This window comes from Entelurus aequoreus, linkage group LG24, assembly GCF_033978785.1.
Source record: "Entelurus aequoreus isolate RoL-2023_Sb linkage group LG24, RoL_Eaeq_v1.1, whole genome shotgun sequence".
NCBI lineage: Eukaryota > Metazoa > Chordata > Actinopteri > Syngnathiformes > Syngnathidae > Entelurus > Entelurus aequoreus.
In genome coordinates this window covers 28,464,807-28,485,498 of record NC_084754.1, presented here as the reverse complement: position 1 = coordinate 28,485,498, position 20,692 = coordinate 28,464,807, and the positions used below count along the sequence as shown (strand labels likewise).

The 20,692-nt window shown below is 38.1% G+C and overlaps 1 protein-coding gene across 6 annotated transcripts in view; it reads left to right on the top strand.

Annotated features, from left to right (window-relative positions):
* The window catches only part of mical2b (microtubule associated monooxygenase, calponin and LIM domain containing 2b), a 114,231-nt gene that overhangs the window by 59,373 nt on the left and 34,166 nt on the right, over positions 1-20,692 (top strand). For all 6 annotated transcript variants that reach the window (XR_009824336.1, XM_062035745.1, XM_062035744.1 and 3 more), the window contains exons 10-16: positions 7,383-7,509; positions 7,669-7,753; positions 9,935-10,082; positions 13,689-13,888; positions 17,267-17,343; positions 17,579-17,647; positions 17,756-17,881. Coding sequence is in view for 5 of the 6 variants with exons in the window: in XM_062035745.1 (XP_061891729.1) it covers positions 7,383-7,509; positions 7,669-7,753; positions 9,935-10,082; positions 13,689-13,888; positions 17,267-17,343; positions 17,579-17,647; positions 17,756-17,881 (832 nt within the window). In the remaining variant the exon portion in view is untranslated. The remainder of the gene's footprint in view (positions 1-7,382; positions 7,510-7,668; positions 7,754-9,934; positions 10,083-13,688; positions 13,889-17,266; positions 17,344-17,578; positions 17,648-17,755; positions 17,882-20,692) is intronic.

Below are 20,692 nucleotides of genomic sequence, written 5' to 3'. Positions count from 1 at the left end.
AAGTAAAGAAAACTTTTTTTTCCCTTTCAAAGTTCTTTTGTTATTGTATATTATGTGTCATTGTGTCTTGTGCAGCCCTTTGAGACACTTGTGATTAAGGGCTATATAAATAAATGATTGATTGATTTTGCTTGTCATCAAAAAGTGCATTCTGCAGGAAACAGTATTAGTAGTGTACTAAATACTAAACGATTTTTACTTCAAGTTAACATTTTCAAGTGGTAAATTAATTGTATTCTTTAATTACTTGTATACATCAGTGCTTCTCACCAGTCCTTTGGCAAACGGTGAACCAGATTGTAGAGTTTTTTAAAACTCAAATACTGTTGCATATTTTGAATAAAATTACATTAAAGTGCAGTTTGAATTTGAGGTACTGTAAAATAATGTGTACCAACACATAAAACAAGTTTAATGATTATTTCAGGAACAACATGTTTTGTTTTTTTATCAAACTCAAAAATGATTTGAACACAGGGTCTGTATGCAGTTTTTTACTACATATTATATCAGAGGAGTTGAATCTTTGCAGACAAAAACAAAAAGTCTGATTTAAATGTTGAGATATAACAATGCCTTATTCTGTATAAAGTAGTGGGTGTGTTTATTCTTGGTCAGGATTAATAAAAGACTTCTGTGAGTGTCTGCTAGTCTGCATTTAGGACAGGATTAATGGTGTGCTGCTGCAGATAGTGAAACTAAAGCCTATCACTGAAGCCGCTGCTCCTTCTAAATGTTGTTCCAACTATTATGCTAGTGTTAGTAGGGATGATGTTTGATAAGAAATTATCGAGTTCGAGCCTATTATTGAATCCTCTTATCGAACCGATTCCTTATTGATTCTCTTATCGAGTCCAGATAGGTTGTTGTATATGGAAAAAAACACACAATATTTGGTTTAACAAATCACTTCACATTCTCTACTGCTCGCTACTATAGTATTACCATATCTGAGTTATTGTGCAGAAATGTGGGGAAATAACTACAAATGTGCGCTACATTCGTTAACCGTGTTACAAAAAAGATCAATTAGACTGATACATAATGTTGGATATAGAGAACATACAAACACTTTATTTATTGAGTCAAAAATATTAAAGTTCGGTGATTTGGTAAAATTGCAAACAGCTAAAATAATGTGGAATTAAATGATGGAATGGAATAAGTAAAGAAGTTAAACATTGCACTGATATGATCCAGTTTAAGAGGTTGTTCAAATGAATAGTGCTTACAAAGTACAAAGAAGAAGAATTATGAGAAATACTTTCAACCTTATTGAAAATGAGATATTCTTCATCTCAGTATATTAATAATGACTGAATTAATTAATTACATATTAAAAAACAGTTGTATGTACTAATTCACAGATATTTTATTATAAAAGTCAGTAAATGATGTATATATTTGTAAACGCTATGAAGTGGGAAAGGGATAGGATTAAATAAGCTTTCCTTCTTCCTACTCCTGTAAAGTGAAATGATATGAAACTGTGATGTATTATACTGTAAGTGTGTTCATGTTCCAAATAAACTAAAGAAATAAAGAAAGCACTAGTTTATTAGACAGACTTGCAAACTCTGTCGTGGTGTAGGCTACAAGATAACGTTAACGTTATCAGACACATACAAAAAGGTTAACGTTACCGTTAGCCACTGACTATGCTTAGGTAACGTTAGTCTAGCTAACATTACTGCAGTCCTGGTTGACATAAGAGGTAACGTTACTACAAGTGAGCAGATATGGAAATTAACCGGCAACAGTTAACGTTAGTTACTCACCGGCGTCACCGCCACTGTAACTGGGACTGGGGCAGCTGGCAGAAGAAGAGGGGCGTTCTTCATCGTCTCTGCCGCTGCTTCAACACGTGTCGAAGACACGACACGCTTGTTGTGCTTCCCCCGCTTACACGAGAGCGAAGCCTGGCAATAATTGCATATTGCCGCTTCCTCGTTTTTTTTGGTGAAATGAAGCTATGCCTTGGAGCGCTTTTTCTGGTCCATTTTATTCCTGCTTTCCCTATCTGCGCCTAATGACTGAGCTACGTGACGTCATTTCTTGTGATGTCCCACGGTGTATTTCTTGTCGGGACGGGATTCGTTCCCAGGGATTCGAATAAAGAACCAACTTTTTTTTTACTATAGTGGTCTCTATAACGGGTAGTGGTTCTCAAAAAGGGATTCAAGTCCGAGGACTCGGTTCTTTTCTTATCGTACAACCGGGAAAACCGGTTTCGAGCGTCATCCCTAAGTGTTAGTCATATTTCTTTATTTTGTTGTTCTGGGCTGCACTTCCAACTGTGTAAGGGGAAGAGGTGTATATATATATATATATATACTTACAGCGTGTATTTTCAATATGAATGGAGGTTTTCGAAGATTCTTTAGACACAGGACTCCTATTGGCCGCATCTTGAGTGTTTTTTGTTTTAGCTTTAGAATGCAAGAAAAAAAAAAAACATCTCTGTTTTTGTCTCTCTCAATGATTGTAAACAATAAGCAAAAATGTTTTTAAATGTACAGATTGTAGCTGAGATAGGCTCCAGCGACCCCGAAGGGAATAAGCGGTAGAAAATGGATGGATGGAGTTCCCCTTTGATGGTGGACAACAATAATTGTTTTGCTTTGTTTTGGTTTTTTTCTGCATGGTTTAATTGTATGTGCACAATACTTATTTATTGCTCAGTTTGTCATTTTTCATTGTGTTTAACTTTTGTAGCTGTATGTAGAAATGGCTTTGCTGTATGTAGAAATGTTTCCCTCTTGTTTTCCTGTGTTTTAACTAATTTATTTGTGGACTTTTTGAAAATGCACTGCAACCACATAATTTCCCATTTTGGGTAGAGATGTCCGATAATAGCGGGCTGCCGATATTATCAGTTGATAAATGCTTTAAAATGTAATATCAGAAATTATTGGTATCGGTTCGGAAATTGGTTTCAAAAAGTAAAATGTATGACTTCTTAAAACGCCGCTGTACGTAGTGGTACACGGATGTAGGGTGAAGTACAGAGCGCCAATAAACCTTAAAGGCACTGCCTTTGCGTGCCGGTCCAATCGCACAATACCTACGGCTTTTCACACACACAAGTGAATGCAAGGCATACTTGGTCAACAGCCATACAGGTCACACTGAGAGTGGCCGTACTTTAACACTGTTACAAATATGCGCCACACTGTGAACCCACACCAAACAAGAATGACAAACACATTTCGGGAGAACATCAATCAATCAATCAATCAATGTTTATTTATATAGCCCTAAATCACAAGTGTCTCAAAGGGCTGTACAAGCCACAACAACATCCTCAGTGTCGAGTGGGTCTGACATAATATTGTGAAAGTCCAACACATCAGCGAAAGTCCAGTCCATGGTGGGGCCAGCGGGAACCATCCCGAGCGGAGACGGGTCAGCAGCGTAGAGATGTCCCCATCCGATGGACAGGCTAGCGGTCCACCCCGGAGCAGAGTAGAAAAGAAAAGAAAAGAAACGGCAGATCAACTGGTCTAAAAAGGGAGTCTATTTAAAGGCTAGAGTATACAAATGAGTTTTAAGATGAGACTTAAATGCTTCTACTGAGGTAGCATCTCTAACTTTTACCGGGAGGGCATTCCATAGTATTGGAGCCCGAATAGAAAACGCTCTATAGCCCGCAGACTTTTTTTGGGCTCTGGGAATCACTAATAAGCCGGAGTTCTTTGAACGCAGATTTCTTGCCGGGACATATGGTACAATACAATCGGCAAGATAGGCTGGAGCTAAACCGTGTAGTATTTTATACGTAAGTAGTAAAACCTTAAAGTCGCATCTTAGGTGCACAGGAAGCCAGTGCAAGTGAGCCAGTATAGGCGTAATATGATCAAACTTTCTTGTTTTTGTCAAAAGTCTAGCAGCCGCATTTTGTACCATCTGTAATCTTTTAATGCTAGACATAGGGAGGCCCGAAAATAAAACATTACAGTAATCGAGACGAGATGTAACGAACGCATGGATAATGATCTCAGCATCGCTTGTGGACAAAATGGAACGAATTTTAGCGATATTACGGAGATGAAAGAAGGCCGGTTTAGTAACACTCTTAATGTGAGACTCAAACGAGAGAGTTGGGTCGAAGATAATACCCAGATTCTTTACCGAGTCGCCTTGTTTAATTGTTTGGTTGTCAAATGTTAAGGTGGTATTATTAAATAGATGTCGGTGTTGAGCAGGACCGATAATCAGCATTTCCATTTTCTTAGCGTTGAGTTGCAAAAAGTTAGCGGACATCCATTGTTTAATTTCATTAAGACACGCCTCCAGCTGACTACAATCCGGCGTGTTGGTCAGCTTTAGGGGCATGTAGAGTTGGGTGTCATCAGCATAACAGTGAAAGCTAACACCGTATTTGCGTATAATGTCACCTAGCGGCAGCATGTAAATACTAAAGAGTGCAGGGCCAAGAACCGAACCCTGGGGAACTCTGCACGTTACCTTAACATAGTCCAAGGTCACATTGTTATGGGAGACACACTGCATCCTGTCAGTAAGATAAGAGTTAAACCAAGACAAGGCTAAGTCTGACATCCCAATACGCGTTTTGATACGCTCTAATAAAATATTATGATCAACAGTATCGAAAGCGGCGCTAAGATCAAGAAGCAGCAACATAGATGAAGCATCAGAATCCATCGTTAGCAATAGATCATTAGTCATTTTTGCGAGGGCTGTCTCCGTAAAGTGATTTGCCCTGAAACCGGATTGAAAAGGTTCACAGAGATTGTTAGACGCTAAGTGTTCATTTAGCTGCTGTGCGACAATTTTTTCGAGAATTTTCGAGATAAACGGTAGGTGGGACACCGGCCGGTAGTTCACCATGAGGTCAGGATCGAGGTTAGGTCTTTTGAGTAGAGGATGAATAACCGCTTTTTTGAATGCTAGAGGAACAGTACCAGAGGAAAGTGATAAGTTTATAATATTTAACACTGATGGACCTAATAAAACAAAAAGCTCCTTGATAAGTTTTCCAGGAATTGGGTCAAGTAAACATGTTGTTTGTTTTGTCCCATTTACACATTTTAACAATTCCTCCAATGTTATTTCATCAAAGAGAGAGAAACTATTTTGGAGGGCAATGTCCGTCGTATATACCGTCGTATTTGTGTTAATAGAACCCAGCTGTAGCTGAGATGCATTGTCTTTAATCTCTTTTCTAATGACTTCAATTTTCTTATTAAAGAAATTCATAAAGTCATCTGCTGAGTGGGTGGAGCTACTGGGAGGAGTCCCTTGTTGGGTTAGCGATGCTACTGTACTAAACAAAAATTTAGGATCATTTTTGTTGAGGTGGATGAGATTTGAGTAATATTTAGCTTTAGCTGAGGTAAGCATGCGTAACATCCGCACCGTAACACAACAGAACAAATACCCAGAACCCCTTGCAGCACTAACTCTTCCGGGACGCTACAATATACACCCACCTATCCCCTAAACCTCGCCCCCCCCCCCTCCAACCCCGCCCACTTCAACCTCTTCATGCTCTCTCAGGGATAGCATGTCCCAAATTCCAAGCTGCTGTTTTGAGGCATGTTAGAAAAAATAATGCCCTTTGTGACTTCAATAATAAATATGGCAGTGCCATGTTGGCATTTTTTTCTATAACTTGAGTTGATTTATTTTGGAAAACCTTGTTACATTGTTTAATGCATCCAGCAGGGTATCACAACAAAATTAGGCATAATAATGTGTTAATTCCACGACTGTATATATCGGTATCGGTTGATATCGGTAATTAAGAGTTGGACAATATCGGAATATCAGATATCGGCAAAAAAGCCATTATCGGACAGCTCTAATTTTGGGTTAAACAAAGTCTATCCTATCCTTAGGCTAACAAGGGCAATTGTTTGACAGGAAGTAGCTCATTTGTTAAATGATGAAAATCTCAGGAGCAACCGTGATCTGCTGCCACTCTTTCAGGTGCATTTCAAAACCATGTGGTTGTGGTGCTGGCTCAAAAAGTCCACAAAGAACAAGGCAAAAACATATGGAAATAAGAGGGAAACATTAAAAAACACAAGGACATAAATATTAAAGAGCACATAGTGGGTGCAACCTGCTGCCACCTCAGTGGTGCCATTTCTACATACAGCCACAAAAGTCAAACGCAACGAAAAACCATGAATGAGAAAAACAAAACATTTGCAAAAAGAAAAAGAAAAAATACATGTTACTCACATATGACTGCACCATGCATAGACAAACAACAAACCAAAACAAAAACACTATCTTAACACCCACATACACCGCGGCAGCCTCCGCAATGCATTGTCTGCTGGGTGCCCGGAGACAAGAACAGACCCAACAAAGCGACCAGGAGACCCAACTCCATTCCAGACTGCCCACCAGCTCTGGCCATCGTCCGGTCGGCGCGGATGAGCGAGAATCTGTCCAGGGGGACCAAAGTGTCGGATACATGCTCACTCAGCCAGGACCCCGCGAAACCAGTCCATCTCGCTGGAGAGAAAACAGACATCCCCCATGCCAACCTTAAGCAAACAGCGCGATGCTCAACGCCGGCTCCGCAGCCCCGTCCTTTCCTCCATGTCTCCAGTGGAACCTCCAGTCTCTCCATGTGGAGTACGGTGCAAACAACAGAGTTATGGCCAAAAAGCTCCCCTGAAGCATATCCAAGAATCAACAAAAAAACAAGGCAAAAGGGGACAGACAATAACACAGAGCTCCTGCAACAAGTTGCCACTATCATGGTGCCATGGTGCAAAAAAAATAAAAATAATAAAAAAATAAAAACAATTTATTTTTTTTGGCACATCATTATTCCACATGCCAATAAACACTGACATAGACATGCACATAGATAATAATGTGGTAGTAGCCGGTTAAAGAACAAAAACCCACAGTAGTCATTAAAAAATAAGTACAGTAATTTCCTAAAATGCGTATCAATGCACTACAAATTGGACTAGCTTTTTGGCAAGTCACTTTTGAGACCTTTTGAGCTGCCTATCAGTGCACGCCTGTATACGTGCAACTTGTCCCCCAAACCCTTTAGACATGGAGAGAACAGAGAAAACATAAGAGCCTTTTCTACGGCCATGTCTATCCAACTAATGGAGTGTATTTTAACATGTCGCACGTACCAACAAATCACTTCCTGTTTCCTGTTTCAAACTACAGTGCAGTCGAGCATCAACTGCACATAATATGAATTGTGGCATTAAATAGAATTTGCGTTAACCACGTGTTAACTTTGACTGACCTAAATGTATAGAAATGTTAGCCTAAGGTAATACCACGTGTCTATTTTAAAGGTATCTTTGCAAAACACTACAATGGCTACAGTGTATTTTTTTATTTGTTGCTCCATTATTTGTGGTAACTTTTCACAGGGAAAGCATCTATCGGTTGCTGCCTCAAACTACCACAGAGAACATCAGTAAAAACTTCGATCAGTATACCATTGACCCCGCCACCCGCTATCCCAACCTGAATTCCAGCTGTGTACGCCCCCACCAGGTCAGTCTCATAAAAGTTTACTCCATCAGACATTTTTATATTAACTATATTTCTCTGAGGATTTAAATTTATTTTAAAGAGCAAACTATAACTTTTCAAATATATTAATGTCATACGAAAGGAGCCTCTAATTACTTTTTTTTTTTCCTTACCTCTAAGGTGCGCCACCTGTTCATTGATGGCCAACGGGATTTGAATCGCTTGAATCTGCCCATAGGTAGACGTGTCAACCTTTCCAGAAAAGGTGAGGCTGACAGGCTGATTATGCTAATTGTGAATGTGGAGATATTTTTTTTATTCCAAGTTGTATATACAGTACTGTACCAGTGCCTCTTTATCTGGTATTTGGCCAACATAAAAAACAGTGATACATTAGCAACATAAAAAAAAGTGATACATTAGCAACTGCGTGCTTATGAAACCGTAGACACATTTTCATCAAAACCGTAATAATGTTTTCCGGTTAGACTGCCTCTCGTTTTTTGTCATACATATTATATTCCAAGCCAAACCCCCTTTAAAATAAGTACACACCTTCATCAATTATTTTTATCAATATTTTAGTTTCATAGCCTGGGACTGGAGCTGCGATATTAAGGGAAAACATACATTTCAACATGTACGTGCATGATTCCCTCCCTGCGGAAAATGGGCCACATGGCAGTATATCAGTTTTCTAATATGCCGAGAGGGACAAGCGGTAGAAAATGGATGGATGGATAACAAACCCAAACACACCTCCATAATGATACCCTGTCTTGCTGTGGAAGATGAAGGTGATGGAGTGTCCGTGGATGTCTGCAGATTTAAAACCAATTCAGCGTGTGTGGGCTAACCTCACGCAGAAGGTGGGAGGAGTGGAAGGTGTTGTAACATGATGTCATCATAAAGAAGTGAAAGAGGATTACAGTATCAACCTGTGCAGCTCTAGTGAGAGGATTAAGGCTTGATAATACTGGTGCGCCCAATAGATATTGATAATTTTACAGCTGTACACTGACTACAGTTATATCCAACTTTCATTTCTATAGCATTTTCCCTGGGGAAAATACAGTATAATAATTTTGTCGTGATGGATCTACTCAGTTTTTTGATATTTTGTATGTACGTACACAGGTCGCAACACAGTAAAAAAAAAAATGGTTTGGGCACAATAAATGCACAGACATGCATATATGTCAAATTCATGTCATTTTTTCTTGCAGTCACTGGTGCTAACCTCAAAAATCTTAGTTAGAAAAGTAACAGTAATGCAGTGCCATGTCACAAAATGATGATAAACATACAGTACGTGCTGGATTAAATTAATGTGTGACTAGAGTGCGATACAGCCAAGTGATGTTTGACTAAAAAAGCACTAAGACAGCGCAGATCTCCTGCATGCGTAATGCTAACACACACACAGAGAAGTTGAGCCCTGTAACGTAGTAAAAATGATCCGGATCACCCCCAAAATCTAATTACTTGTTTCTTATCCCATTTCTGACATTTCCTAAATGTTTAATTAAATTCAGTCCATATTTAACCAGAATTTGACAAACACCGAGGTAAAAAAATAGTGGTCCGAGAGGAGTTTTGAAATCATTGATATCCCAGCATCATATAAATATTACCTTGGGCAAAACCATGAACAATCCACTTGTTTAATTACTAAGCTGAAGGTAAGCATATTCAACAATTTTAACATCATTAAAAGACAAGATTAAAAACTTTATTTTAACTCCAGAATGTAATTGAAATCACAACCTTCTGCTTTGTAGTTCATCGCCTTGTCACACGCGCCACAAGGACCACCGGAAGTAAAGGGAGACACTTCTCTTAATATTCTAATCAGTGACAGAACATGATGTGTCCAGGAATATGTTTGGGGTAAAATGTCATCTTCTTTCACACCAAACGCGGAGAGCAAAGCTTTGCACACAGCGCATGTTTTACGTTCAGAGCGGGGTGGCACCTGACTGACATGACAGTATTATACTGACAGCTTTTCACATCGATTTCATTCAGGTAAAACTAACATTAGTGACATCAGTATAATGAGTGTTATTTTGACAGCACATTTCGTATCGAATTATGTTTAAAGTAAAAGTGGACTTCATTGTGTTACGTTATCTGGAGTTGTAGCGGGTTCAGCTTTGCACGACCAAAGATCGTACATTGAGAGAGGATGATGTACCGCATTGTCCCACACAAAGTGTATTTGCAGGAAGTCATGTCATCTTCTTGTCACTTAAAAAATACAGAGGACATGACCTCGGGGTCCTCAATGGTAGTTACGGCCATTGTTATGTTGCCGGCTAACAGACAAACTCCTGGTGGACGTAATAAGGTATAGAGTGGACGTCCTCAATTTGTAATGCAAGTCTTCAATGCATAATTAAAAACGACAGCTTGCCTTCTGTGACTAACATTACATCTCTTACAGAGTCAGAGGTGCGCACGGACCGATTGTTGACCTGGTGTCAGAAACAGACCAAGGGCTACAGGGGAGTCGACATCACCAACCTGACATCTTCCTGGAGGAGCGGCCTTGCCCTATGTGCCCTTATACACAGGCAGAGGCCCGAACTCATGTGAGAACACACTTGTTATATTCAATTAATGTATATATACAGTATGTGTGTGTGTGTGTGTGTGTGTGTGTGTGTGTGTGTGTGTGTGTGTGTGTGTGTGTGTGTGTGTGTGTGTGTGTGTGTGTGTGTGTGTGTGTGTGTGTGTGTGTGTGTGTGTGTGTGTGTGTGTACTGTATGTATATATGTATATATGTAGGTGTGTGTGTATATATGCATGTGTGTGTATATATGTATGTACCGTATTATTCGGAGTATAAGTCGCACCTGCTGAAAATGCATAATAATGAAGGAAAAAAACATATATAAGTCGCACTGGAGTATAAGTCGCATTTTTTGGGAAAATTTATTTGATAAAACCCAAGACCAAGAATAGATATTTGAAAGGCAATTTAAAATAAATAAAGAATAGTGAACAACAGGCTAAATAAGTGTACGTTATTTGAGGCATGAATAACCAACTGAGAACGTGCTTGGTATGTTAACGTAACATATTATGGTAAGAGTCACTCAAATAACTATAACATATAGAACATGCTATACGTTTACCAAACAATCTGTCACTCCTAATCGCTAAATCCGATGAAATCTTATACGTCTAGTCTCTTACGTGAATGAGCGAAATAATATTATTTGATATTTTACGGTAATGTGTTAATAATTTCACACATAAGTCGCTCCTGAGTATAACTCGCACCCCCGGCCAAACTATGAAAAAAACTGCGACTTATAGTCCGAAAAATACGGTGTGTGTGTGTATATACAGTATGTGTGTGTATGTGTATATATATATGTGTGTATATATATATGTGTGTGTATATATATATATATATATATATATATATATGTATGTATGTATGTATGTATGTATGTATGTATGTATGTATGTATGTATGTATATATATATATGTATATATGGGGCTGTAAAGTAATGTAATTGTAGATACATCAAATATAATAAATGTAATGTCTACATCACTACACTAGCTTCAGAACTGTCTAAAAGAAAGTTAGTTACTTGTAGTTAAAATTTTAAGGAAAACATTTTTATTTTTGATTATTTATTCCATATTATGCACAAGTGTGAGAGTGCGTGTGTGCGCTGACAATGTTTCAACAGATGCTTTAATTCACACGGGAAAGTGTTGACAATGATTTAAGTCTGAATGTAAATGTAAACATGTAAAATGGTGAACATGTGTAAATACAGTACAACCAGCTGCGATGAAGCCCGTTTTTCTGGGAAACTGATGTGTTTATCTTGTTGTGGGGCAGACTGGTGTTTATCTTGTTGTGGGGCAGACTGGCTCATACATGTACATGCATCGTCCGCTGTTGCCACTTCTAATACAAAGTAGCGATTAGTTCTAACTATATTAAAAACTACAACATGGCTAATGGTAAGAAGACACAATCGAAATGGAGGCACATAAATAAGGGCGTGTGTGTATGCGTGCGTGTTAAGACCGTGACCCATAACAAACTTTGCTGGATGAGATATTGTCCCACAAATAAAATTGCTGATAGACAATATTATTGTCGGCATTATTTTAAGACCAATTAAAGCACTAATATAACTGACATATTACAGTTACATTAGTGCTGAAATGATAATAATGCAAGTATCCCTTTCAAACTTTTCATTAGTATTTTTTTTATTGTATATAATGTATATTGTATATAAATAAGTAAACCAACAATAGAAATACAATGGAGTCTCAATCTGTCTTAGAAAAAATTGCACCGGCCTGATAAATAAATATTGAACATCTAAAATGGGTAAATTGTAGGGGTGTAACGGTACGTGTACTTGAATTGAACCGTTTCGGTACGGGGGCTTCAGTTCGGTCCGGAGGTGTACCGAACGAGTTTCCACATGGACATACTAAGTAGCGTACTGCACGTTGTGTAAACGATGCACACTGAGGCACAACACACGGCATGCTAGTAGCTAACGGGCTACGATAGACTGACCATACGTCCTCTTTTCACCGGACATGGCCTCTTTTGCGGGGCTGTCAGGGCGGAGTTTCTTAAATGCCTCAAATGTCCGGCATTTTGAGTTAATGTTGCGTGTATTTTCAATGTACTTTCAGGGTTAAGAAGGGGTTAAAAACAAAACAAATTGTGCGCACAGCAGCATTCGTGAGGGAGGGGCAGAGACAGAGAGAGCGAGAGAGTTATGATAAACGTGCATGCGTCGCCAGGCTCTGCTTTTTATCCATAGATTTATCAGATTTAATTTTTTATTATCTATAGCAGGGGTGTCAAAAGTGTGCCCCGGAGGCCATTTGCGGCCCACAGCTAATGTTTTAAAGGCCCACGGCACATTCTAAAAATACTGTTAAAATAAACAAAAACATAACAAAAGTGAAATAAAAAGGCTTAAAGGTTAAATGTAATTTAGAAAAAGTTGCAATGTTGACTAATAAAACAAAGCTGTTTTTTTTTCTTTCGAACTGTCATAATATTGAATCAAAATCAATGTTATTATGAATTATTGACCTATCCAAGGTTCCGATTATTTCACATCACTAAGAAAAATATTTTTGGTGGAAGATTTTGCAAATTTGGTAAATAAATAACCCAAAAATGTATATGTTGTTGTTTTCTTACTGTACCGAAAATGAACCGAACCGTGACATCTAAACCGAGGTACGTACCAAACGTACATTTTTGTGCACCGTTACACCCCTAGTAAATGGTAAATGGGTTATACTTGCATAGCGCTTTGCTACCTTCAAGATGCTCAAAGCGCTTTGACATTAAAACCTCTTGCACCCTGTTTGGAAGTAAGAGACAAAGAAAGCGATGATGGCAAAATTATTAAGGAATTTTTTTCATCTATCGTTCAATTAATTGACTTATTGGTTATCGCCCCAGGCCTATGTGTTTGTGCTCTGAGAGAGATGTCAGGTTTGCAAGTGTGTGACCTCAGAAGAGAATTTAATTACAAACATATTACTTTGCCTGAGAAAATATTAAGACATTTCAAAGTTTATAAGCTGTGTTATGTTAGTGGCTGCAGACTATTTTTCTTTTGTGAAAGTGGAGGCAAAATGGCTTTTTTGAGAGTAAAGTTTGTAGACCCCCAGTCTCGTGAGTCTTGTATTTTTTTTATTTATTTGGTAGAAACTCAAATTTTATGAGCTAAAGGGGGTTTAACAATTGAAGTTTCACTGTTAAAAGATTTTAGCATTATTTATTTCCGACTCTAAAATATAAAGTACATGTTGTAAAAGTACGTATATAAACAACACTACTATAGGAGCTGGTAGGAAAATTCCACCGTGCCTTTGATGCAAATTTGCCACTGCGCGCAAGCATTCCTGTGCACACTCTTATAAACATATAGAGATTTTAGAAAAAATATGACCCTAGTTTATTGTCATGGAAATCCAAATCAGTTGAGAGTGCAGTGATTTCTGGCTAATGTTTGAGTGATCTGGAACAGGGTATGAAGTGTTATGAAGTAAAGTTTAACAACCAGTGTTTATTACAATTGGCTGATTAAAACCTTGAAGCTGTACAAATAGTAAAGTAACATAATGACAGATATGAGTTTTTATGTAATATTTTAACCATGTCTTTATTATCTTTTCATCTCAGTGACTATGACTCACTTAATGAGGAGGACATAGCCGCAAACAATCAGTTGGCCTTTGACGTTGCTGAGCATCAGCTTGGCATTCAGCCAGTGACGACTGGAAAGGAGGTGGCTTCAAAGGCCGAACCGGACAAGCTGCTCATGGTTTTATACCTGTCAAAATTTTACGACGCCTTCTGGAACTCGCCAAGAAGTAGAAAAGGTCAGAGTAACAAAAAGTCCTCTTAGCAATAATGTATGTTGTTACTTTCAATCTTCTCTTTTTCAGTCACTTTCATTCAAAAGGAAATGCCTTTGGGGTAGTAAAGGGCACCAGCTATATCCATTTCGAAGATCAATTGTTTAGACTTAGGCTGTTCAATACAATAGGTACTTGAAATAATTACTACCATTTTTCATTTCCATTTAATGACACAGGCGCCACTCTGAAAAGAATAGCCAATTCACAGGATATTAGTCTCATAAACTTGCGCTTAAAGGGAAACTGCACTTTTTTTTAAATTTTGCCTATCCTTCACAATCATTATGAAAGACCTGACGACAGATGGATTTTTTAAAATGCATTTTAAAAATGTAATAAATTTGATCAATAGTCCACTTACAATGGAGCCTATGGGAGCCATTAAATTCTACCCTAAGAGTCCCTAAAAAACATCCAATCACCTCCATCAAGGTTTTATGTACATAATGTAAGTATATATGTAATGTAGTAATGGGCACATTTATAAAAACATTTAAAGGCCTACTGAAACCCACTACTACCGACCACGCAGTCTGATAGTTTATATGTCAATGATGAAATCTTAACATTGCAACACATGCCAATACGGCCAGGTTAACTTATAAAGTGCAATTTTAAATTTCCCGGGAAACTTCCGGTTGAAAACGTCTATGTATGATGACGTTTGCGCGTGACGTCAATGGTTGAAACGGAAGTATTCGGACACATTGTATCCCAATACAAACAGCTCTGTTTTCATCGCAAAATTCCACAGTATTCTGGACATCTGTGTTGGTGAATCTTTTGCAATTTGTTTAATGAACAATGGAGACTACAAAGAAGAAAGCTGTAGGTGGGATTGGTGTATTAGCGGCTGGCTGCAGCAACACAACCAGGAGGACTTTGAGTTGGATAGCAGACGCGCTATCTGACGCTAGCCGCCGACCGCATCGATGATCGGGTGAAGTCCTTCGTCGCGCCGTCGATCGCTGGAACGCAGGTGAGCTCGGGTGTTGATGAGGGCTGGCGTAGGTGGATAGCTAATGTTTTTAGCATAGCTCTGTTGAGGTCCCGTAGCTAATTTAGCTTCAATGGCGTCGTTAGCAACAGCATTGCTAGGCTTCGCCAGGCGGTACAGCATTAACCGTGTGGTTACAGGTCCAGAGTTTGGTAGTATTGTTGATCTGCTGTCTATCCTTCCAGTCAGGGGCTTATTTATTTTGTTTCTATCTGCATTTAAGCACGATGCTATCACGTTAGCTCCGTAGCTAAAGTGCTTCGCCGATGTATTGTTGTGGAGATAAAAGTCTCTGTGAATGTCCATTTCGCGTTCTCGACTCTCAAGAGGATATAGTATCCGAGGTGGTTTAAAATACAAATCCGTGATCCACAATAGAAAAAGGAGAAAGTGTGGAATCCAATGAGCCCTTTTACCTAAGTTACGGTCAGAGCGAAAAAAGATACGTCCTGCACTGCACTCTAGTCCTTCACTCTTACGTTCCTCATCCACAAATCTTTCATCCTCGCTCAAATTAATGGGGTAATCGTCGCTTTCTCGGTCCGAATCGCTCTCGCTGCTGGTGTAAACAATGGGGAAATGTGAGGAGCCCTTCAACCTGCGACGTCACGCTACTTCCGGTACAGGCAAGGCTTTTTTTATCAGCGACCAAAAGTTGCGAACTTTATCGTCGATGTTCTCTACTAAATCCTTTCAGCAAAAATATGGCAATATCGCGAAATGATCAAGTATGACACATAGAATGGATCTGCTATCCCCGTTTAAATAAAAAAAATTAATTTCAGTAGGCCTTTAATATTTACATATTTTGATAATTTTAAGGATACGAAGCGCATTAATTAAAAAAACGCATCACGTTTGCTTTTTTTGTCATCACTGATTTCTGCTCACTGCAGACTTTATAGAGCCAACAAACATAATACCATATCACTTACTGTACAAGGTCTGTTATAATTAGGATGCCGACTGCTTGGATGTTCATATATTCCCATTTAGATGAAAAATGTCTCAAAATCCTTGCGAAGATACTGGGTGGGTCGGGGGGCTGGAACTAGCACTTTTCGTGTCGTTCTCGCCAGTTCCAGGTCCTAACTGGCGGTCAAAGTGTCCCAACTTGTCAGACTACATCCTCAGCCATCTACTTTTCAGGTGAGACGCATGATTTATGATCTACAATAAACTTCCAAGGAGCAGTGAAGCAATGAAACAGCAGATCACTTGATGATGTAAACATAGGCATAGGCACACAAGCTTATGATCACGCTATCACTAATACTTGGTTATTATTGAAGTCCCGAAATGTAAATGGAGTATTGTTGGTGCTTTTTGAATGGTTATTTGTCAAGTTTTCATGGGCTGAATAGAAGAGTTCCCATTGGCTCTGCTTTAAGCGGACTTTTATTTACGATTATTTAATATTAAAAAAAAAACATTCTGTCATGTCATGTCATAATGATTGTGAACAATAGGCAAAATTCCCCCAAAAAGTGCAGTTCCCCTTTAAGAACATATTGAACTATGATAAATAACTACATTATCGACAATAATTGCAATCTACAAATTAAATGAGAGAAAGTAAATTAATTGTTGAGGTATTTTTCTTGGTAGAGGTTTGTATTACTCACTCTTGTGCAACAGAAAACTGCACATACTTCTCAGACATTGTGCGTGAAGAAAGACGGACTGATGGGGAGATACATCTTACAGTTTGTGTTCTTGCATCTGTTTCCACCAATTTTTTATGAATGTTTAAAATTAATCATTAAGGACTCAAAGTTGGTGACATTTTTTCCCCAAAATGTGACAGGAACTCTACATTGTTTCCAGCTGCTTGAGTGAAAATGGACAAGTCTGAATTGTCTCACTCATCTGCATATTGACATGCATTGTAATTACCCTTGAACAAGAACCAGCAAGTTTGGGGTATTTCATTTCTTGACATTTGACTGGCACGTTTAATTAGTTAGGAGCCTCAGGCGTGACTCTCTGACTTTCCTTTCATTTTAGATTTTTAAGTGTAAGTTGTTGAATATCAAATTGCAACATGTGTGCACATTCAAACAAACCTTTTCAATAGACGGCTAGTTTTTATTGCATTGGCTTACAAATTGAAATAGACTTCAAATTAACATTTGTTCTATAAACGTCTGGTGGTTCCCTTGTTTGTGGATTAAAGTCAAATATAGTTTTGCTTGCACTTAAGTTGTCACTTGGGGTAGTCACTGCAGACTTACTAATACTACATACTACTTTCAATTGTGCTCAGTTAGATAATGTTTTAACATATTTTGGATTATAAACATAATGTGATTTTTCTTTTGAAATGTCCTTTCACATTACAGGAGCAAAAGAAATTGATGAGACCAGTGAAGAACAATCATTAAGAAACATCGGCCACCCCAGAAAGAGGATACCCAGGGTACTGTAATAGACTGAACTACTGTTATATTCTGACTTTTATATCTGGTATTCAAGTCTGTTTTTTCTGAGGATGAAAAGTGTGCTCTTCTCGCATCTAGTTATACTAAAACCAACCAAAGCAAGTTATATTTAAATTATGTAACCCTTGCTCCATCCCCTGGCCTAGAAAGATGCAAAACTGTGATTTCTAAGGTTAAGCATTCACTGTAAAGGCCTCTTGTTTGCTCTCACAGGATGACAAACAACTGGATGCTGATTCTATTAATAAGAGACGACGAAAGGGGAACAGCTACCATACAGAAGTTAGTGATTCATATGATGCTGTAATTAACTTCAATTAGATAATTAATTTCTTTAACATTTGATTTGTTTGATGTCTTTTCTGTCTTACTCATGTTCCCTGGCATCAGCTAGCCTGTGACAGTGCGCCCTCCGCAGGTGAGGACAGGGAACTGCGAGAGAACAGGGTCCGTTCCATGGCAACACAGTTGCTGGCCAAATTTGAGGAGAACTCGACAGAGAAAATACATAGCAAGGTGGGAGATGCACACTTTCAATTGTATAAAGTACAATATTAATGGGGACTTTTCAGGTTACCCTAACCATTTAATTGATCTTACCCTCAAATTGATTCTTGCATCTTTGGTGAATATGGGACAATACCGAGAGGGACGAGTGGAAGGAAATAGATGGATGAGTGGATAATTTATTCTTAATTTATTCTTAGTTGTCTGTATTCTCACTATGTTTAATTACTATGTTTAATGTACAGTTGTTATTTGCAAAGTTGGTATAATTAAAGTGGTTTGGAATAAACCAACAAAACAATAATTAAAATAATTCAACTTGCATATTAAAAAAGGTTTTATTTTTGTTAAATCTGTTAAAAGGTGGTGCATTTTGGAAATACATTAAATATTCAATTTAGGCTGAATAATTTAGTAAATAAAAATGTATTTTAAAAGTATACAGTTACAAATTTCACAACGCATAAAAAAAGATTAATTGGGTAAAAAGTTGAGACGGCGTGGCTCGGTTGGTTGAGCGGCCGTGCCAGCAATCCTCGTTTGCTCCACGGCTTCTGCCATCCTAGTCATGTTCGTTGTGTCCTTGGGCAAGACACTTCATCCTTTCTCCTGATGGGTCGTGGTTAGGGCCTTGCATGGCAGCTCCTGCCTTGTGTGTGCGTGCGGAAATAGTGTCAAAGCGCTTTGAGTACCTTGAAGGTAGAAAAGCCCTATACAAGTATAACCCATTTACCATTTGGAAAAAAAAAAGATACATCTATACATATACAGTACTTGTGTGCCCATATCAGACCATAAAAAAATTGTTTTTTCCTTCCACATCTTTCATTTCCTTTTCTTTTTTCCTTTCATTTCAATTTCGTATTTTAATCAGCCTGAGGATGACCTACCCGACCCATCCTTTTCTCCGTCGCTTCTGTTTTCTTGTACCTCACTTCTTCTTTTAAATGGGGAGGATGAGAGTTAAAACCCCCGCTTTGCAAAGCCCGACGATGTCACTCCTCCTTCTACTCTGCCACCCCTCCTCCCACGTTTTAGGTGTACGCTTCATTTTCAATTTTTGGCAGCTTTGTCCTTCAGGAATGGGATGTAGTACTTAAGTAACAAATTATTAGTAGGGCTGTCAAACGATTAAAATATTTAATCACGATTAATCACATTTTGTTCATAGTTAATTCAAAATGAATCGCGATAATCGCGGGTAGATATAATTGTTCACCGTTAAGTGTACCCTAGGCAGATCATTTTCAAGTTTTAACACCATGAATGGACAATTAATTTGCTTTAATGGAATATGTTTTAAACACTATGCTTCTTTAAACAGCTCAATACAAAAAGGACAAACACACTTTTAATGACAATTCTAAAAAATGCCTGCTGTGTATTGTCTTGCCAGATTCTTAATTTGTTGGAATACGGAATTTGTATTCCTGCTTCAGGAGCACTTTCATTTAGAGAAGGAGCTACACTTCCATGTTCCAGTTTCACACAAAATGTGGATATTTACGATCATTCTTTGATTGTCACAGATGTTTGGTAATGTCAAATATGATATGTTGTATGTAAATAAATGCTACTGATATTATATACATTACATGTTGTACAAGGTAATGGTCTCCATATTGCAGCATGGCAATGTTTTTGTCACAGTCTGATGACCGTTGCTTGCAGCGTGACCCCAAGGATGCAGACAACAGCAGACAGAGTGCAAGTAAATCTAGATTTAATGGCAATAAAAAACAGGGAACTAACAATTTCAGCACATGAAGCTGACTATCAAGCACAATGATTTAGCACTGAAGGAGAGACCCAGGAGGATATAAATAGAACTAATTAATGAGAATCAGGTGTACTGGCAGGGAATGGAGCAGAAAGTAAAGTTGTCTTGGCGAAAAATAGTCCTTTGTTGTCGGGAGAACAACTTGCCATCGCTTTGAACCTGATGTTTCCATGTTGTGCCATTTTCTTTCTCCATTTCTGCTCGCTATTTTCCCGCTTGTGGCTCACCAGTAACTAGTGAACTGCTGCCAAGTTTCCCCCGCTACGGCGCAGCCCGAGGGTCTAAAAGGAAGCGTGTGCGTTAATCGCCAGTTAACAATAAATTTAAATAAAAGCACTATTTTTTTAATGCGTTATCGCGTTAACTTTGACAGTCTTAATTATGACTAACATTTATTTCCTATGATCCCTCCGACATTGGCTCTTTCTGTCATGTCTGTATATGTCCAAACTTATTTTTAACGTAATGTAGGGGCTACTTTGATATTTTTCACATTATACCCGTTTATTAACCATGCTAAAAATCAATCCATTGTACAGTATTTTTTAAATGAAAAGTTACAATAAACCTTGATTTATTTGTTTATACAATTTGGCATCTACAAAGAGTACTACAGTCGAAATGTTTTGAACAAATGTCAACAATATTGTAACTATTGATTTCAGAGACAATTACGGTCACAATATTAATTATCTAAACTGTAAACTGTTCAGTTCAACTGAATGTACTATAATGTAGGTCAAGCTATCATAAGCAGTTAACTATATGTAACATAAATGACAAACATTTCGGATTTGTGAATAGTAACAAAACAAAAAATATTAGTATTGATTTGAAATCTTGTAACATGGCAACTTCTTCTCCTGGAGCCTTTTTTTTTCTTATTATTTAAGTGTGGCACTACCTTCGATTTTTTTTCCTGAGAATACATTGTGAGGCATTTAAAAAAAAAAAAAGAAAAAAAGATCCAGGTCGCACTTTGGACTATTACTGGAAAAATGTGCTTCTGTGGCTTCAAGAAGCATTTGTATGCTCTGTCT